This window comes from Pseudopipra pipra, chromosome 15 (assembly GCF_036250125.1).
Source record: "Pseudopipra pipra isolate bDixPip1 chromosome 15, bDixPip1.hap1, whole genome shotgun sequence".
NCBI lineage: Eukaryota > Metazoa > Chordata > Aves > Passeriformes > Pipridae > Pseudopipra > Pseudopipra pipra.
The window spans coordinates 5,380,174-5,396,992 of NC_087563.1; the positions used below are offsets into that span (position 1 = coordinate 5,380,174).

The 16,819-nt window shown below is 36.8% G+C and overlaps 1 protein-coding gene across 20 annotated transcripts in view; it reads right to left on the reverse strand.

Moving 5' to 3' along the window:
* TENM2 (teneurin transmembrane protein 2) overlaps positions 1-16,819 on the reverse strand; it is a 1,078,265-nt gene that overhangs the window by 278,534 nt on the left and 782,912 nt on the right. For 14 of the 20 annotated variants that reach the window (XM_064671589.1, XM_064671588.1, XM_064671590.1 and 11 more), the window contains one exon: positions 12,281-12,364. The exons of the other annotated variants lie outside the window; for them this stretch is intronic. In XM_064671589.1, coding sequence (XP_064527659.1) covers positions 12,281-12,364 — 84 coding nt within the window. The remainder of the gene's footprint in view (positions 1-12,280; positions 12,365-16,819) is intronic. 20 annotated transcript variants of the gene reach the window in all.

Consider the following 16,819-nt stretch of genomic DNA (forward strand, 5'->3'; position numbering starts at 1 on the left):
TTTCTCTTTGTCATATCTGGCACCATCATCACTTATTTGTAAATCAGGAAGAATGTTTCAAAGCTCGTTTATTCAATGATGAAATCCCATTTTCCTGGTAACCCCAAGCATGTCTTTTATCTATTTATCTCCATCAGAAGAAAGCCTTCAATAAACAATAAAGTGCCACCATTTCTCTTTAACATGAAATCTGCCAGTAATCCTGACTCTCCCAAACTATCTATGTATGACTATGAGCATATATAAAATAAATATTTGTCATTTTCATATAATAAAATAACTTTGAAAACTATGATTTAAAGAGAAGGAACTGCCTTCTCCATTTCTGATGTTTTTAGCAATTCTTGTGCGTTAACTAATATTCTGTCTTCAGTTTTCTATTGGTACCTGAATTCAAATATTGCATTTCTCCAAGAAGAGCTGTTACATTTACAAGGAATACTGACATCTCCTTGAGGTCAGGTTTTTTTCTTTAGAGAGAAATGATGAAACAATAATAATTTGTCATATCACTTGACTGAAATATGTGCCACTTAGACCAACACAGACCAGCAGGTGCACTGCTGTGTGAAGTACTCCCTCCTGCTATTACTTGCCAGGTAAAATTTATAATACATCAAGATGAAAATTAAAGTGGGATTGAACAACCTCACCAAGCTATAGAACTCCAGGACTGCAGATGTTTAAGTACAGACAAATTCAGAAGAAAGATGATTAAAGTTGCAGTTACACAAAACATATTAACCTGTCAAAAGCCAGCTGATGCAACATCACAGGAATATTGTAAATAGCAACATCATAGGAAAAGAAATCAAAACGCTGCCTAGGATGTTTAAAAGTTTAAAGTACAGTACACAGTCAACTGAGTGAACATCTCAGTGCTACATAGGAAATCCCAGCTGGGGACAAATCAACAGTTTGAAGAAGTGTAAACTAATATCCAAGATGAATTTTTTTTAAAAATACTTTAGATTAAAAATACAAACTCAAATATAATTAGTACCACATTATCCATATACACAAAATCTCATTTATTGAAATTTCAGTAGCATTTATTTCTGGTGTATAAGGAAGTGAAGGTCATGCTGCATGTAAAATAATACTTTAATGCAAGGACTAGGTTACACTACAGATATCTATACAAATAAGGAGAAATTCAACATCAGCCCTCTATCATTTTCTGTATGGACCTGCTCTGACACACAATCTTGAGTGGCTAATGCCTACTTCCACTTTAAGAACAATTGGATCTCTCAAAAAACCCCAATCAAGCTGTTAGATGTTACCATGGTGCTGATGGGGCCTAAGCTTCTTGTGGAGGGGAAAAAAACCCACTACAACCATAATTCTTACCATCAGAAAATGCAGGTCTTAAATGCAGAGTCTTGCTTTTTAGCAAGGAAATATTACATCCTCTGACTTTACCGTGTCAACAAGAATAGGATGTCTGTATTTTAATTAAATAACTTTTCACTCATAGCCATCTATAAACAGTTCTCATGCCTTACAAAGATACACTTAAAATTCTTTCAAAAATGTCTTTAGCTGTCAAGGCTTAACTGGCTTATGAAATAAAATAATAATGACAAATAACAACAGAAATTCTGCCTAGGAAAGCCCTATCCTGATCCAGTTGCAGAAACAAGGCACCTTGGATTAACTCAAGATCTGTCAGATAGTTAAGACGCATGAGAACCAAATATCCTATGCTTCCAAGGCTTCTGGAACACCAGAAAAATAGTGCAGATAAAGCTATATTAGGCAGCACTATCCAGGAAGGGCAGATGCTGTCCTTAAAAGCATCCAGGAGGATGATTTATGTGCTTTGCTTTTGCACTGAACTAAGAGAACCATATATATTATATATCCAGGCAAAAAAAATCTTCATTAGTGTTTCAATCAATGTATAAACTGCTTTCCTTCACCACAGTTCTGTTCACTTTTGATTAATTTTCAGCTCTAGAGCCAATACAAAGTGTATACTGCACTTCTTCACAGCAATTCTTCAGCTTATTGGAGGAGGAACTATGTTGGAACAGCTGCTAGAATATGTTTAGCACTTCGTTTACTCTACATCCTGTGCATACTGTGCATGTTTAGCATAGATTAATTATACACTGTGGCTCTGGGCATGGTCACTCCAGAAGGAACAACTTGTGCTGCAGACCAGATTTACAGCCCTTGGCCTTCACCTCCATGGGCATTTTGGAACACTCAGCATCTGCTCACACTACCACTCCTCAACTTGTACATCGGATGAACCCCACTGAACGACGACAAAGCACCGGATTTTGTGAGGTATACATAAACAATTCATAAAGGACATGCACATCTCTTCTTTCAAAATGTAAACTCACTAGAAACACAGCTCAGCTTTCCTTTAATGGAACTTATTTTTCATGTCTGGTGCTTACAACCTTTTGGATACTACACTGATGTAGGTTTCCAACTAAGAAATGTCCACATATGACAGGCACTCTGCTGAGGGCAGGGTGGGGTGAGCTCACCACAGATTTTATTCTCCTCCAGCCTTCAACCAAGTACCTACTGAACAGTGTAACTTACTTGAAAGCTACATTTTTATAATACTCATCAAAGAACACATTAGAAATGTTAAGATCTTGAAAAACAATTTTTCTCAACTACCCTGCCCACTTTAGGAACGCTCTCTGCCTGTGCCATTGCTTCTCCACATTCTCAGTAACTCTCCACCTGAATCTGCCAGTACATAAAATATATAAAATATATAAAATATGTGTATACATGTAAAGTGTGTTTATCCATCCTATTTCTACAGCATTACACACTTCAGTGTATTTTTCCCCAGTTCCTGGACATGTAACTTTTCCCATAATAGAAAAAGACACTTGGTGTTTGCATCTCTCAGTTATGAAAAGGCAACAGTTTAAAGCCAATATAATTTTACTACCTCTTTACCCGTGCCTCCTGGTGCATCAGGCCTGGAAAGTGATTTACATTTAAGCTGATGGGTTCAAACATTCCTTCAACAAATTAACGACTGGGAATTACCCGTGCAGTGAACCACAGGCGGGCGTTTGCTGACACTGGAAATGTGTGCCTGCGAGCCACTGCCTGCACAGGAGCAGACACCTGAGCTCCACAAGAGCTAGGAGGTGACACAGGGGAGCCTAAAAATGCAAGGTGAAACATAAAAAAAAAAAAACAAACAACCCTGACTTTGGACAGCTGGAGTTTATCAAGGTGTGAATTACGAAATTGAATTGTTTATTTTTAGCCCGTATCCCTCAAAATGAACTGTAACTTAATTCCATTAAGTCACAGACAGTAACAGTTGCCACGTGCAAGGTACAGAAGTAAAAAAGACATAGAGTTACTTTGGAATAAAGAGAAAAAGCTGACAGGAAATGTTCAGAAGTCAAGGTCATTCTGGGAATTCAGAAAGTTACAGTCTGTACATTTTCTATCAGACTTAACACAAAACCAGAACTTACTGCATATGTATCTATAAAACAAAATTGAAGCTCTATTACACATTCCCCTCCAACTAAAGTAAGTCATCTGTCACTATTAAGTGATACCACTTCAAGAGCAGTGCCTGCATTTTTCTGCTCTAAGCAGGTGAGGTAAGGAGGGTTTCTTTAGCCACAGGCTCACTCAGTACATCTGAACACCAGGTTCAGGTTAGAAAAAAGCATGAACACTGAAATAGATATTTCCAAAATGAGAACAATGAAGGTGAAGGAAAAGGACTTTTTAAATGCTAATTTGATTGTTGTGTAAAACAATGGTCATAAGCACCACCTGGTCAGGGAATCAAATTTAGAACAGCAGTTAATTAAAAGCAGAACAAGGAATTCAGCTAAGTACACATATTCAGCATACAAATTTCAAAAGTACATTTTTCTATATTAATTTGACATGGAAAACAGGCAGAAGCATTCTATAAGAGCAGTAGCTGTTTTTATACAACATTTCCTTATTTATGGGGCAGCTCAAGTGCTTAGATTTTACTGATTTCAAATTTTGTCTGTATGAATCTCCACATGTATTTAGTATATCCATTTACTCACACTTAAGAGATATTTTTAATTTCTCCCCTTCGTATTTAACTTCGAGACAATTTGACTTCTACTACCACCACACTTTTAGGACATATCTGAAAAAGCACAGTAAAGGAAAGCAAATAGCATTTACATTTGTGATCATTAACAGCTGCAGCTGTTAATGTTTCACATTACTAGGACTTCATTACCTCACTAACAGGATTTACCACTCTGACAACTACCAATGCCTGACCTGACATTACTTCCTAACTCTGCAGACTCTCCCACCTCTGAGTCACCTTAAAAGGAATGTCAATAATGTATATCACACAAGTGACTCAGAAAATGAAGAAATCAATAAAAACCACATCAATCCTATCTATCTTCCTCAGATTAACCTAAATCTATCCAAAACATACCTTCCTGATTTCAGTTCTGCCTCAGATTGTTGATACAAATCCTACATTTAACCTACCAAAAAAAAAAGCTGGTATCTGCTTTTCAGACAATGGGGCTTACGTGTTTTTTTTTTTTTACAAAATTTAATTTTCAATCAGATATAATGTTCAGGAACCAACCTAAAATGAAGTTACTTCTGACTCAGATCTAAGAAGTGAAGGATTCAATCCTTCCTGCTAAGAGCAGAAGACAACAAGAAGTTTGACTGCAAGTGCAGTGCTGTTTCTTTTGACAAGGCTTTTTACAAAGAGAATGAGGACTGACAGTGACTAAGAGATGCCTTTTATTACTCTGAATATGTCAGTTCTAGTGACTAAACCAGGCACTTGCTACATCAGAGCACGTGGCTGTTCAGCCTGTGCCAGGTAATAACCTGTCAGGGAGGGTGCATGTGCTGTTTTTACTACTGGAAAAAGGCCCCATTATGCATTGCCCTAAATGATGATTTCATCACAGGATACACAAAGTCAAATTTCAGAATCCAAACTTGGGGGCAACACCTATAACTAATTCTGAGAATCACCAAGTATTCTTTGAGTGGAAAGAGGAGGCAATGCAGCAGTACAGTTTTGCCTTAAAAATGAATATACTACAGTGCTCCAATAAGGCTGAAGATCTTGCAAGCTGGTTAGGTAACAGAGGAACATTTCTGGTTTATAATGAGAAACAGGCCACTTGATTCTTTTTCTTTATTGCAGTTCATTTACTTTTCCAAAATGCACTCAATTTCTCACTTCCACATGCTATTTAATCAAACAAAAATCACGCTTTATCTTAGAAAAGGATTATGTCAGTAAGTTTCAGTAAGTCCTTTCGGGAGCCTCCTGGCATTAACACCACATTCAATATTTTCATTAATCAGGAGCAGGTAGTTCAAGCCATGTGGGATTTGAGGCACAGTATTTTCCTATCTCAGACTCTGACTGAGAAAGCAAAGCTTTCATTCCAAATAAAAAAGGAACAAATGGGCAGATTCTGAGCATAATACACTACAGAAAAACCTGCCTCTGAAGCACATTCATGCTACCGAACCATCACTCAAAATCTAAACAATTATATCAGGATCAAAGACTAACTCCTAACAATCCTGCTTAAGGAAAGACATTCTGAAGCAGCATGAAAACATTTTATCAGATAAGTCTGTAAGTCTTAATGGCAGGAGAAAAACTTTGAAGTTGGTCGAAAATACTGAACTCCCTTATCCCAGTAAGGAAATGGATATCAAGAAGTGTCCTACATGACTCACATTTTCACCTCTGTTTTTTAACCCAAGCAGATTTAATTCTTCAGATACGAGAAGACCATCCACTACATTTCTATCAAAATACTTGCCCTTCCATTGACAAGCTTTGAATGCAGTTGTGCAAAGTAAGTGGAAGCCTTTGCAGGTAACACAGTTTACAATAATTTACTGTCTTCATTTCCTCATTCCTTCTCCAAAACAAAAAGTAGAGTGTCACACATCACATAATCTGTTGGAGGCTATAGAGGTTTTGCCACAGATGCAGATGGAGTTTGGAATAAAGTACCTTTATTTCCGGGTCATAATCCAAACCAAAGAAAGTTTTTTATACAAGTAAGTTATGGACATTCATAAAAAATTCCCTGCTCTGACTCCCTTCACTTTTTCCCCTGATATCAGTGGATATAAGTAACCCTAAATTACAGCATTATGGCACTAGTATAAAAAAAAAATATGTATATGATTTATTTTTTAAATCAGTTCTTCTTGTCTCCCTCCTTATTCAAGTTTCACAGCATACATATGGGTATGAATAAGCAAGGGATTCTTCACCCCAACTTCAGGCACAGCAGCTTGAAAAACGTTGCAGATTAACATAAATGATAATACACGTACAGAAGGCTGTCTCTCAAAGAGATTTGATAATTCATAAATGAAATGTTTACACAGATCAGGTCAAGCCAAAAGGTTTGTAATATAAGTATTTAACTTATGTAAATCTGTTTATCACTGCTAAGGAACATGGGATGACTTCAAATGCTCACTATCTAATGTAGGCATTTAGAGCAACTTGCATGAATTCTCATTCCAATTTTTAATTACTATGCAGTCTGTGAAGACAGAACTCCAGAGTCAGATTGCTCCTTTTTTTCTTTTATCAGAACAATTAACATTAATCACATATTACTTCCCAGGCACTGCTTTTCTACACATTCATTACTAAAATAATAAACTGAATGAAGCTTAAGTATAAGTATTAAAATAACTACAGGTAGAAATGCCTACTCTTCAAGATATTTCTATCAATATTTCTTCAGCCAGTGTTCATCAGAAGCTGGTGCAAGGCTTAATTTCTACTCACTATGTTTCAGGACATAATGTTTATATTATGTTGGGGTTTTTTCCAGATGTAATTTTCTTCTTAGAGTGTATACATAACTTGCATAACTTATCAAATGTTTTGTGAAACCATAAAATGAGGACAGATATTTCATACCATTAAACAGACCTTGATGACAGGAAGGGATGACAGTGAATTTGTTTTTACTTAAGATTAAAGTTTTCGACAAAGATTCAGAATTCATGTCTCTGTGCATTCCATCCTGGTTTTCCACCTATCAGACAATAAAGTAGCCAAAAGGTGGGGTTTTTCCCCTAAGCTTTCCAATCCATGGCTTTAATTTACATCTCAAAATCTTAAAATTAAATATCCACCCATCCACATGGAGATCCAGACACTCAGTTTTCTGGATTTATTAAAATCTACTTCTACTGATAACAGCATAGGGACATATGATTTGGCATGGTAAACACAGGTTTAACAGCCTAATTGCTTGCATTTTTTGTGGATCGTTTTGCTAATGCCTCTGCAGTAAAGTGCTTAATAGGAATTCCCACCACAAAGACTCTTCATTGCTGGCTGAGAAGGAACAGGTGGGAAATACTGGGGTGATGTGGGAGGAGACTGCTCTTCAGGTGAGGAAAGATTTTTGCTTTGGTAAAATAAAGACTAAATGAGAAGTTTTCCATGATAACCAGGTATTTTGAAAGAATATACATTTAACATTTGTGATCCAATAATAAACCAGGTCAAAATAAAAAACAAAAGGCATCAACATATATATATATATATATATAAAGTTCCTTATAGCACTTGAATATTTTCTTCAATTTCCTGCAAAAGGTTTCTTACTGTTTTCCCTAATCTTTTGTCCACATTTAATCACTGAACACGTACCTCCACCACACAGCAGATGTGTCATTAACTATTTCTGAAAAAAAGTGAAATAAAATCATCCAGCATGAGAAGACTATGGAATAAGTCAACACTAGCAGATGGTGTTTATTTTATCACTGCTTGTGTTAAAAATTGCCACCTATTTCATCAGTATCTTTAAGGTAGAAGTTTCATGCAAAAAGTGAAAAAACTATTTTTTTGGTAAGCTGTCACAAAATTCCTTAAAATAACGATTCTTGTCCTCATGGCTTCCAGTTTTTAGGACACGGTGCATTACACAGGAGATGGGTTTGTATAAATCTGAGATGACAGAGTACTTTTCCAGTAGCTCAGTCTTTTATCACACAACCTGTTTTGTTTTGTAAGCAAATTCCAAATGCTTTATTTCAAATACTGGTGGTGTTAAGACAAATTCTGTGACATGGCTCCTAGTAGAGGCACCTGGTAGAACTGTCAGCTTGCTTTTTAACAGGAAGCAATATGCAAGAGAGTTTTATTTCTCCCTCAGAATTTCCTAGGTTCTCATTATTTCATTTGATCACATACTTTTGGCTGTGTGGTTTATGTTCTCTGGCTGATTGTCTCTTAACAAAACAGCATGAACAAAGAGCCATTGCAAACCCTGGACTTGGCTACTTAAAGAAATCACTGCTAAAATCCCATGATAACCCCAGGTTTTGCTCATGTAGTTTTGAAAGAATTTCCATTAGAATGTGAACCTAAAAAACATCCCAGAAATGCAAACTCATCTAATCCTCAGTAAGGCAAATCCCCAATGAAAGCAGTAAAGTGAACTGAATTCCTCACCACTGTGATTTAAAGAGAATTATTATGAATGCTTTCCACAGTATCAATACACACTAGTTAAAAGCAATTTTCAACAAAGTAAAAGAACTTGTTTATATGTGAAGGCCACTGCACATCAGTCTCCTGTGCTCACTGATGATTTCAGATATACCATAGAGAGATCCTCCTCCTAAATCAGCTCCCCACACAGCCAGTTGTGTTTTGTCTCTGCATGTCATAGGCACAGGATAAAATCCAATTAATTTTCTTCCCCCCAAAAAGGCTTAGTTCCTCTCTTCATCAAATTCCAGTTCGATAGATAACGTCCCAAAATTACTTTAAGCCCTTCCTCGCACAGATCTGCGAGATATTGTTTGCTTGCTGCAACAACACAGCAAATACACAGCTTGACAACCAGAGCCACTCAAATATTGTTGGTATTGACAGTGTTATACATGAATTTGGAGACTATGGACTCCACTACAATGCCTGGACTCGTATAATCCCAATTTACTCAAGATCATCCTGCTGAGACAAACAGCAAAGATGCTTCAAGCACACTGCAAAGTGACCCAAGGGATAGGAAATGGTAGAACAAGGCTGCCTGGACAACCACTGTTAGTGCACTGCAATATATTTTAATTACCTGACTGAATCCTTTCGCCCTCCCTGCATTTAACATCCAGGTTGACTTGCACCCACTGTACCAGGAACTGACCCTTTTCCCTTGTCATTTAATAAGAAGAACAGGTCTCTCAGTGTCCTATTCAAATCATACTCCAAGCAGTACATCATTACATTGCTTTTTCTTTTGTGTATTACTCAATATTATACCACCTGAATGCTTTAAAAGCATTACTGATTTCAATAAATTTCTGAACTTTGGTTACATTATTTTACAGCTCGAAAAAGAAACCAAGGGTGGCCTTGTTCTTTTGTTTGTTTGATTTTGTTTTTCATTCTGGATGCTTAGTGGGAGACAGATCCAAGGTATTCTGGGGAGTTTTTTGTTTTGTTTGTTGTATTTTTTTAATCTACTAGGAATCCTTCTCCCAGAAAAGTCTCATTCAGAGAATGTAAGCTTCAGGGCTATTCCAAATAGTAGGTAGGGGAGATATTTTTTCTGTAGAACACTTGTATTCTTTTTTCCTTCCAGCATCTGAGCATGGATGTGACAACAATCCCTCTGCCTGTATTTCTGAAGCACTGACCATTCTAATATCCATGTTCAGCACTTAACCTCTTTTTTTCCACAACCTCCTGGTCTGCACCAGTGGCATCTTCCTCCTTAGCAAGGCAAGAGCTGAGCAGACCAAGAAACCAAACATTTCATTAGAATACAGCAAAGCAACCCATCCACTAGAGGAGCACACAGGATAAGTGGGTGCCTTTTAAATGCAAAGTCTGAGGGCTCTACTCCTGGTGACACAGAGAGTCCTCTTCTGCTGACACAACATGCACAGGGAAAGATTTGCAACACTATTTGGATGCATTCTCAGCCAGATGAGGCTTTAAACCAAGGTTAGTGCCATCTGTCTGGGTTTGGCAGCAACCAGATTGATGTAAAAAATGCTATGGCACTGTTTAAAAGGAGCAGAGAGAAAGCTTGCTTTTGGTCAATTCCCCTGAATTATTAACATAATAGATTTGGCTGATACCAATGCCAGTCAGCACATTCAGAATCTGGATCTATAATCTCACTGCACCTTTCTAACCACACTTAGAGCATGCAGATTACTAGCAGTAAGGTTTTCTGTTGCTTGCTTCAAATTATTTCCTTTAATGCATATTTATTGTTAAGCCAGAGGCAAGAATTAATACTAAGTATTTTTCAGTTGAGGTATACTTATTAATGCATTTTCCCATTCTTCCTAATTTCTAGAGCTCTGAACAAGCACAGTACCAAGAGCTAAAAGCAATATATCAATCAAATTTGTTTGAATTGGGAAGGGTATCAGGTTGTCAGGGAAAATAACTAAACCAAAGAGAAACAGTATTTGATGGAAAGCTTCAAAGCTTCAAGTCAGAGAAGATATTGTTCACTTGGATGCAATTTGTTAGGCAAAACCTTCCTGTGCTCCTGGAAAATGCTCTCAAGTATTATTCTTTGAGATTTAGTACAGCCTAGAGAATGTAACCCACTCATTTCACCTGTGCCAAAATCCCTGCTGCAACACCAATAACCACGATGCTTCAGAAATGCAGAGATATGTACAAAATCATTTCCACTCCTTATTAATTTCATCTTTATTACCAACCACCTACATACCACCTTGGGCGGTTTTTAGCACTATACATCAGCAGTATGGAAATTTAATTGCTCTACCAAATGCTCTGGCTCCCACTCCTCTAAGAAGCATGGAAAGACAACACACAGTCCTTATCTCCAGACTGAAAACACACTGAGCACTTGTGGGCTGCATTAACTATAGCACGGTCACAGATGCTCAGTACTTTCCAGAACTTCACTTCAGAAACTGTCCCAGTATTTGTTCAGACACTGATTGAGATTCAAAGAATAATGTCATTCACTAGTTTTTGCCAACAGTCAAGCAACTATTTTATTAGAAAATAAAGCTGGGGGCAATGAGAAAACCTTAGTTTAGGTCTCATGTAAATATCAAGCAAGCACAATATTATTCCTGGTTAGGGCCCTGGTTTTGCAAAGCATTTACTTACGTGCTTAAATGAAAAACCCAAATGGAAAGGTGTCTTTCAATTATGTGCTAGGTCACAGGTGCAATGGAAGAAAAGAATGAAATAACAAAATACATCTTTCATCTCATTAGGCAGTCAAATGCAAGGTAAAAATTGCAGTGTTGAGGACAAAAGACTTTTTAAAAATGGCCCTTGCTAATTTAGTAAGGGCACATGCTGATACTATAGTTAGTATAAGTGCACATATCCAATGAATGAAAACCATTTTTTGAATTCAAGAAATGTCAAGATTAAGATGTCACTGAATCATCTTTGTACAAAAATCCCTTAAGATGTCTTTAGATCTATATTACTACAGCTCAGCAATTTTTTCTTCTGCGGCCTTTTTTCCAAAGGAGTTTTGCTCTCAGGGAAACAAAAGGTATGCATGTGTGTGGGGAGTAGTGGCACTTAAAAAACCCCTGACTATCAATGAGGTGATTCCCTACAAAGCCAAAACCACCAACACAGCTTTCTGATTGTTTTGCACAGCCCCTAAGACACAAAACTTCAGTGACACATCACTGTCTGTGATGGTCTGAATCTGAAACTCTTAGATCAGAAAAATTCAAAGCAAGACTGGAGATGAACAGAGTTATCACCACATTTTTCAGTCCAAAGTCAGATTTAAGAATCTCTGAAGAAACACATATTACATGCAAGCTTTTATCAGTGGAATACCACATACCTAAATTGCCTTTGTGAAAATACTGCTGGACACAGGTACCATATTGTTTTTAAATTGTGCCTGTGTGTACCCACATCCAGCATCTCTTACATGTCTTGGCATTCCTTCTCTCCATGCAATGACATGAAGCAACATCAGCTCAGGGAAAACAGCTTCTTCAATGAAGACTCCCAGCAAAAAACCCACCCCTAATTAGTTCAATCAAACCAGGAAGGTAATATTCAACAGTGAAATAGAAATAAGGAGTAAAGAGAGATCAGGTTTATAAAATACCCAGAGGGAAACAACAAACAAAGGAAGAAATCCCACAACACATAATAAAGCAGAACATAAACAGAACGAGATTAATCACTGCACGACACACAAGTTCTAAACTAGGTTCTAAGTTTACAAGGAATAGAGTTTAAGCAAAATAAAAACCTTACGTATTAGAGAGTTCTTTGTCTCAGCCAGCTGCTGCCAGCTTGTCTGTCTGTCTTTCAATTTCTCAGAAAGGTGTGTGTGAAAATCTAAATGAAATAAAACAAATAACATTTTAGAGATGGCTCTCCTCCTTTTCTTCCATTCCATTCACCTTTGGTGCAATACAGCCAATGAAATGTTTCACCTCCTCCCACCCAATGCATTCCTCAATAACACAAAAATACATTTCTCATTGTTATCTAGAGATTGAGAATTCTTTTATTTTGGTATCAATGACATATAAAAAGGCATATTGAGTAGCAGCAGTTTGGTGCAATTTTGCTTTGCAGGAGGTCCATATACCCACTGTGGGCATCATTAACCACAAAAAGGATTGAGTGCCTAAAAATCTGTGTAATATGTATTAGAATTTAACCTGAAGGCCAGGAGATTTTCCATACATGCTACATCATTCTAACTTATTTTCAGTGTACTATCCATTACTCTTATAGCCAACTATGTAACATTCTATCATTGCAAAAGATATTTTTTGTTATCTAAAACCAAACTTTTAAGATACATTTGGAAAATGGACACTTTCAGATGTAATAAATCACTTCTTACATGTTTATTGCAGCAGCATGATGACTTTTACATTGACTAACAACACAATCAGGCTCATTCTGCTGCATCTCAGCTAGAAAGGAACCAACAAAACTCCACTTTTGCAAGGAGAATTCTATCTATGTCTCATACAAACTCTCAGGTTTTAGGAAGAGAGACTTTATTACATAGGAAAAAAACCCCAAAACACAAACCCATCCTTTAGTTTTGAATCATTTCTCTCTGACTAAAACCAACTAACTCAAACAATCCTGGATTTTGAAAACATGAAGTAATCAGGGAGCCCTCTCACGTTTGAAAAGCACAAAAATCAATTGAAAATTATTATTGGATTTCATAATACCATCCAGAGAGTTTTCAGATGTAGTAAACAGGAAACATAAACCCCATTTTTATTTATTTACATGATTTTCCTTGCACAGAACAGCAAGACAAGAAGCCTAATAATTAATGTACAATCACTCCAACACTTGTTGTTCACTAAGTCTTCATGGAGAAAGAATTTTACCTTGTACGTCTCAGCTTCAAATCTTTCATAATTTTTATAAGATAATAATTTAATCTTGCACCCAAGGCCCACACAAATCAACAGTGAAAATGTGTTCTGTATACCACAGTCATTTATTACATGCAAAGAAAAAAAGGCAACACATTGACACTTACAGATATAAAAAGAGCTGACCAAAACAATAGAAAATAAACCACTTTGTATGCTAAAGATATAAGACAACACATGAGCTTTCAGGAGCACAAATATATTGCTACAACTGAAATAATGTGAAAGAATGACAACTACTGAGTCTCACATCCCTAACTTTGGGGGAAAAAGGAATTTCAAGGGACAAGCTACAAACAATTAAAACCAGACAGGGTTTACAAACCAGTTATATGTCTCCTTGCCACACGAGAAATTCAATTTTTAAGTGGTATGACTAAATACTTTGGATGATATAGGCTTTTGATTTAAAAGCAAGGAAGGAAAATGAGTTTTTCAGCAACATTTCACTTATCAAGACAGTGAAGTTATCTAATGCTCCACTATCTTATCAAGAAAGACAATTTAAAGAACAATAGGCAGATGAAGATATGTAAAGGGCAGAGCACAATGACTATCAGTATAAAACTGATAGAGAAAAAAATATTGCTCCTTTCTTTGTTTTGGTATTATCAGCAAGTTGATATTATTTTTATATTTTAAAAATAATTAGTTTCAAGTAAACACATGCATATGCAGGCATATATCAAAAGGGAGGTCATGGAATTTTTTCACTAAGCTTATTTTTTCATGTGAAAAGGGGGCCAAATTCTTAAATGAAGCACAATTCTTCTGTGGTACTTAGAATTAAATCAAACCTCTTCAGCAATTTGCAATTTTACAGTTTCTGTCATATCACATCCTATAACATGCAAAGCTTTGAAATCTTTACTGTCTCCCTTTTTGTTTCAATGCAAGTTTTGCTTTTATTTCTCTTTCAAGAGGAAAACCAGAATTAATCCATCAACATCTCATCTGTTGACATTTTATCACATTACCCTTTAAGCTTGTGTATGTTACTTCATCTGCTATTTTCTCTTTCACCTGCCTATGGCCACTTTGGGATATTTGATCCTTACCAAGGACACAGAGGAGAACAAACTGCTCACACAAGCAAGCTGAGCCATCCCTTTTTTATGTGAAACACCTAAACCCAATGGTTAAAACAGAAGTTTACAGGCTCTGTTTCTCCAATAATTTCAAAAAAAGAGAAGTTTGTTACCAATGCCCAAAGGAAAGAATATTTAAATGTTGAGACACTTTAAAATAGTGTCACCTGAAGAGAAGTCTCCGTGGGTATTCCCTTCCTTTGACACTCACAGGGAGTTAAACCTAATTGCATTTAGGGTTATCTCTAGCAGCTACACTTGGAATCAACCATCCTCATGAGGACTATTGTTCTAACTAATCTACTTATTAGGCTTTTATTCAGATTTAGTGCAGTCTTTTGTAAAAAAAAATATCTCAAAGGGATAGTAATGGATTTTTCAATTATTAGGGAGGAAAGAACAGACTGTGACCTACAATCTTTGGCCTTGCCAAAATTAGGAAAAAAAAAAATCTTACGTAAGTAAATCTTTAGATCTTTAAGTTAATTTTAGTCCCTATCAGACACCACAGTTATACCTGGAAAAGGTAAAACCTGTGTGAATTTCCTGTGTCCTCCTATACATTCCCCTAAAACACAACCCCCCAGATCCTTTTGCTCCCACAGTCACTGGCAGGGAGAAAGAAATCTGCTTTCTGTACTTGGCTTTCAAAGATGAATGAGTAGCAGTTCTCAGCTTGCTGCCTCAAGCTTCAGTTTAAGTTAAAAATCAGTGCTGATACAGGTAATTTTAAATAACAGTACAAATACTAGCAACACATTTGAAAACTGAGAAAACAGGTACTGCAATTCCTGACCCAGTGTCCTGTGAAGCACACGAGGCTGGGACTAACTGCTTGCCTTTTGCATTGTTCAGCAGACTCATTTTCTTAATTCATGCTTCATCTTTTGAGCCAGCCTAGCAGCTACTCACACCTGTCACCTACCCAGGAACCAGCATCAGCCTCATTTCTTCTGCCTCTCTTCCCCCATCCCCAGTTTTCTTCCTTTGGAATTTTCCCCTTCACAGTGCTGGCTGAATGGATGCTTCCAAACATGTACTATGAATTTTTCCACCTTATTAGTTCACAGGAATTCTGACATTTCACTGTTTAACATTTCCCAGCAGGCATCACTAAAAGCTTGGCTACCAATCATATAACATGTGCTCCACCCTTTAAGGTGATATCACATTGTTTATGGTTGGTTTGTCTGGGAGGGGTTTTTTTTGTACATATGAAAACTTCCTTGCATTTTATAAGACTTGCTTCCTCCACCCATAATTCTTACGCCTCTCTGTCAACATCCATCTAGAAAATAACTGTGGGACTTTAAATAGGACCAGAGCCTAAATATCCTCCTAAGCTCTGTTCTCATTTTCCCCTCTTCTATTTATCAAAGTGGCATAACCCAATTTTTACCAGTAGAAAACAATACAAAGATGGTTTATTTGAGAAAGTAGCACTTCAGAAGCATTGAAAAAAAGTCTTACAAATAAACCCCCTGAATTTCTCAAGCTGCTTCCCCTCCCTCCCAATATTTGCACAAAAACATCCAGTAACAAACATTTGTTCCATTCCCATCACAGCTACGTGGCTGAGCCTTGTCCCAGCTGTCTGATTTCCTCTCTCCTGAGCACTTTCTGTGAGTAGAAGCTGCTCCTCTGTTAGTACCTCGATATATTTTCATTGCTATTCTCTCACCATTTATTGATGATCATTATGTTTTCTGATGAATAGGACAAAACCCATAACAACTGACAGAACACTCAGTACCAGGCAGGTCAGTGCTTCACTTTATCCTCAAATAACCTTTTTGGTTATTGTGGTTTTCCATCATATTCTACAATAATACTTCAGGCCAAGCCTAGTGGACAGATCTAAAAATGTGGTACCTCAACCTCTACACACACCATTTCCAGAGGTAAACTACGATTGGGAAAAACTTATGAAAAAAAAAGGCAGTAACACAAAAGTTATGCACAGAAGTATGGGAATACAAACTGTTCTGCAACACAAAGGCCACACAACTTTTCCTGTATTGTCTTGACCGAATTACTGTCTGCTATATTACTCTATTATGTTCTATTGCACACTTTGTATCCAATGTTTTGTTTGATCTTTTACAAAAGTTGTGTTCATTTTTCTCTCCTCTGAAGCACATTCAACAAGTCAATTAAACTTAAAAAGCTTTACCTGCATAGTATAGTGGCAGCTCTCAAGCAAAATTATTCTCCAATACAAGAACACCCACAAGACATATTGAAGTGTATACTTTCACAAAATATCTTACCACCAAATATTCATGCAAGAATCA